The 4,860-nt window shown below is 26.3% G+C and overlaps 1 protein-coding gene across 1 annotated transcript; it reads right to left on the reverse strand.

Annotated features, from left to right (window-relative positions):
- Window positions 1–849: 849 nt before the first annotated feature.
- Window positions 850–3,156, reverse strand: LOC126550314 (eukaryotic translation initiation factor 2A-like). Its single transcript, XM_050201586.1, has 6 exons — window positions 3,004–3,156; window positions 2,754–2,924; window positions 2,332–2,667; window positions 1,660–1,746; window positions 1,311–1,480; window positions 850–1,239 (listed from the first exon to the last, which is right to left on the reverse strand). The coding sequence occupies exons 2-6, from the start codon at window positions 2,851–2,853 to the stop codon at window positions 1,114–1,116; spliced, it is 819 nt and encodes a 272-aa protein (XP_050057543.1). The 5' UTR covers window positions 2,854–2,924; window positions 3,004–3,156; the 3' UTR covers window positions 850–1,113.
- Between the last annotated feature and the right edge of the window lie 1,704 nt (window positions 3,157–4,860).

The following is a 4,860-nucleotide window of genomic DNA, read 5'->3' on the forward strand; positions in this document are numbered from 1 at the left end:
TTATCGTGCTATTATTAATATTATTATGTCCACTGTCTAGCCATCATCAAGATGATTTATAATTGTAGGCTATAGCCACAGATATATCTGTGGCTATAGCCAACCTCCAGTTAGAAGCTTTTTAGTTTTTTCTTAAATTATACATATTGAAATAAAATACAAATTTTTATAATTTATTAATATTGTTTATAATTGTAAATGATATTATAACATTTTTAATGCTTATATTCAACATTAAATATAGATTTCATTTTTTTAATAATTGATTAAATATTCATTCTTTAATACTAATTAATACTTTTTTCAAAATTCATCTCCTATCTATCAAGAGGGGTTAAAGTTAGTTAAAATAGGAAATGTTATTTCTTAGTCAGATTATTTTTAAAGTGCCTACATACCATTCTACATACTTTGAAATAGTTATTAAAATTGTATAATATAATATTGTAGACTGTAGTAGTATATTCCTATATTAAAATAATATAATTAATTACTCAAATAATATAATACATCTTAAGTTTTAAAATTCTAACAACTTCTAACCTAAAATTAAACTTTAAGGCGGTCGGTGCCAGTCATTTATTTAGGAGTACAATTTAGGCAATTCAATTCACATATTGTATCGGCGGCGCTTGGACCGTGCACATGTGTGTGTGTAAGTTTATATTAATGTGAGTAACCTAATAATTCTCACTCACCGAGCGGTTATCGGAATATCATAATGTGTATGTGTCTATATGATATATTATAAAATATCTTATTAGTCCACGCATTACTCTTTCATAGATGATAGATGTTAAGGATTGGAAAGGTCCCATCTACTGTTATTTAAGTAACTATTTTTTCAAATATAATTCGAAATTCTTTTTATATACTTATTTTGTAAATCTAAACATTACAGAACTACATTACTAGTAGTCATAAGCGTAGAATGATGGGGGCTAAGGTGGCTATAGCCTCTCCATATAATTTCATCACGCTATACATATGAGTACAGTACTATACAATATATTATTAGAGAGAATATTGTAGAAAATGAATAATTTATAATATTAAACGTAATAAATTAAATATTACATTTGATATTTTTTTTTTTATTAAATATATTTTTCTTTACAACTGTAATTGTTTAAGTTCAGCCAATAAACAATTTTCAAGCTTTAATCTTGCCATTTGGTTATTATCCAATTCTTTACCAGACGATTGTAAAGTTTTAAAACGATTGATACTTTTTAAATCCTGTAAGACAACAAATATAAAAGTACTATTTAATAATTAACAAATGATTGAATAACAATTATAAAACATACAGATTGAATTTTTTTAATCCTTAATAGTTTTTCGTTATCTTTGGGTTCCTCAATTGTTTTAACAGCACTCTGTTTATTATTGCTTAAATCGTCTACATCTTGCGACTGTTTTGCTTGTCGTTTAGCTTCACGCTTCTTTTTCATTTTTAAATATGCTTTTGATTGGTTTTCTAATAAATGTTTCAAATATTTTGTAGGTCATTATTGTTTTGGAAAATAAAATAAATTATAATTATAATGTACAAAATTTTCAAATTCTAATTTTGATTAAACAATGCTTTGAATTATTATATGAAATCCAAAAATTAAGCCATGTACTTTAACAAAATTACAGTTAACAAAATCATACTTGTTTCTAGAGACGAATCTTCATGTAAGCTAGTGGGTTTAAAATCAGTGTTTCGAGCATGTGGTGGTCGATAAACTTGTTTAGATGCTATAAATTATAAAACCAAAAAGAAATTAGATTTAATATTGAAATTAATTAATTGAGGTCTACATGGACTGAAAATTTGCAGCCCAGACTGCCCAATAATTTTTTTTTTTTTTGACAGCCTGGTAAAGTCTGAGTACAATTTTTCATTAGCAAGCCTGGCCCTTTGTAAAGGATAGTTTTTTCTTTTTTTTAATTGTTTAGATAGATACTGTTTTTCTGTATTATTATTATTATTTATTTTTTAAATTATTTAATTATTATATTTCAATACTATTATTGAATTCTTAACCAAAATGGGCCAACATCAGTTTTAATTCGTAATTGAATATGATGTTTAAAAAAACATGGTTTCAGTAAGAATTTAAAATTTTTTATACAGAATTTCGGCCTAGTCCATATCTAATTAAGAAATAAAAGATTTGGTCCAGTTTGGTTTAAATTTAGGAAATGTCCAGTCCAGTCCTAGCAGTAATATTTTTGAGAAAAAGGTCTGGCTTGAATTTTTTATAATCCGGCTTAGCCCATGCAAATCTTTAAACTATATAAATATTTAGCAATATAGTAAGAACAATTAAAATAACTTACCAATTGGTTGACTAGAAGCAATACCTTCAACAGCTTTGTAAACTATGTTGGGTGTTTTAAAAGTACCTTGAGGATAATTTTGCCAAACAACTTGATACAATTCATCTTTTCCCCAAGGTTTTTCATGTAGTAATGCACCACTATAGTGCCAAATTTTGTAGCCATTACTTACTTTAAGTCGTGGTGCAGTTGTAGCTGTTACAAAATGTTGACCATCCGGAGACCATTGAAGAAATGTAGTATCTGGTATTTCCATTTTTTTAATCTTTTTCTTTCCATTTATATCCCATAATTCAGCATTTCCTTGCACATTACCAAACCCAGCCAAGAGAAGAAGTGTTAATAGAGTTAAAGAAAATGATAAGAGCAACAGCATTCTTATTTAAAAATGTAAAAATTATATTTTAATATTTAAAGGATATTATTCCCAAATGGATTGTAGTAAACGGCATTAAAAGTTCCAGTTCCAAATTCCATTACAGCATCACATTTTAAATTATATAAAGTTGCTTTTGATGGCATAAAACCATAAATAACACAGAATTCATTGGAAGATGGACTCCAAGCAGCATTATATAAAGGTCCTTCTTTATCTAAATTGTAGAAAATAATAAATTTTTAGACACATTGAAATTTAAAATGTATTTAAATATATAATATTAAATTACTTACTCACTATAACCTGAGAAGTGTCTCCTTTTGAAGTTATTTTATTTTGAGGAGTAAAGGTGTCTTGTAAATGATAAAAATAGGTTTAAATAACAACAGGAAGGGCGAGCTTTATAATCGCAAAATAAAATTTTAAATTAATTTGTATAGTAGATATGGAGGCTAGAGACACCAGTTGATTGCCGTTTTCATATGTTTCTTATTTAACATAATTTTTCAATGTATTGATTGTTGCATGAATTTAAAAAATAATTTCGCGTGTTTATGAGCATGGCGTATTTTATATTAGTTATGATATCATTTTGAAAATTTTATCTTTTGCTAGTGTAAGGCTGGAAATACGTATTTCTGATCGTTTGGTGTATTTTTAATTTGTAAGAGGAATGAATGGTGATTGTCAAAATTAGAATTGAATAATCACAAGAACAACAAGCTTTATATTATATTTACAAAATATACACTTTGAATAAGTTAATTTATACAATAGAAATAGGGGCTAGTGGCTAGATAATATTCCGGTTCAGTTACGTGGCAAAGTGACAATTTTCCAGAGGAAATGAAAAATATACCAAGAGGTGGGATGGCTAACATAAATTGATATAATTAATGCATAATAATATAATACAACTAATTATAATTCAGATTAGTGTTGATTACTGATTGAGTACCAATAGTATCATATATATTACATTTACAATTAGAGGGCTAACTAAAAAACCACCCAATCCACTTTTTAAAAAAAATTGCTTATGAAATCATCGTTTGCCATGATGCCACTGCACATGTTGTTTCCCGTCATCGGGTATTTTTCATTTTACGTAATTTTTTAGGGGTAATATTGTTATACGAATTTTAAAATTTAGTTCTTCAATTAGAGGACTGATTTGATAACTGCTGTACAACAGAATGGTACCCACTTACCTACTTTTTATTTAGATTATCATAACTCATAATTTAATATGAAAAGGATTCAAAATATGAAAATATTATGAATAGTTTTTTTTAACTTTACTACGTTTATTTAACCTTACGTTTATTATACTCTATAATTTATTTAATGGTTGTATATTTATAAATTGTTGACCAAAAATAAATCATGAAAAGTAAAGTGACTATTTTTTCAAATGTTTAAATCGTTTGTATGATTTAATTTTAATTTTTAACCTATAAAAAATATAGTCATAATTATTATTATTATTTCATTTGAGTATTTTTGATGTATTAATAATATGAGTAATTGAAAGTATAATCTTAAACTTACCAACATCTTTTTAACTGACCAGGATGCAATAATCAATGATAGAGTTACCGATATCATTGAGAATATTTAACTGGCTTTGTGCAATTTGATGATGTCGATCAAGGAGCGGCTGTGGAAATCCCTAATTAGGTGCTCTTTAAGGACTCGGAAGTGGAAAATGTGTTCGAAAACCTGGTTAGCTGGTTAAAATAGTTTTCAAGCAGATTTCAAAAGTGTCTAGAAAAATCATAAAAAAGTGAAGGAAAAACGATAATTTTTACGCAAGATACCTAGTTTTCGACAAAATCGATTTTTTTATATAGTTGTATTACAAAAACTAATCACTGTAAATACTTTAATTTTTCATCAAATGTTTATTTTAGCGTTATCTGTACAAGATTGAATTTTCAAAATACTCTGGCTTTTTTTGAGCGATTTATAGACACTAAAATTTTCGGTTTTTTTTTGTTTTTTGAAATATTAAAAAAATTTGGATACCCAAAAGAACTTAAAAATTTAATACAATAATAATACAATCTTATAAGTTGTCCTTATTGCAGTTAAACATAATCAAAAATTGATAGTTATAGTTATAATTTATTATTATAATTATAGTTTAT

This window comes from Aphis gossypii, chromosome 2, assembly GCF_020184175.1.
Source record: "Aphis gossypii isolate Hap1 chromosome 2, ASM2018417v2, whole genome shotgun sequence".
Taxonomy (NCBI): domain Eukaryota; kingdom Metazoa; phylum Arthropoda; class Insecta; order Hemiptera; family Aphididae; genus Aphis; species Aphis gossypii.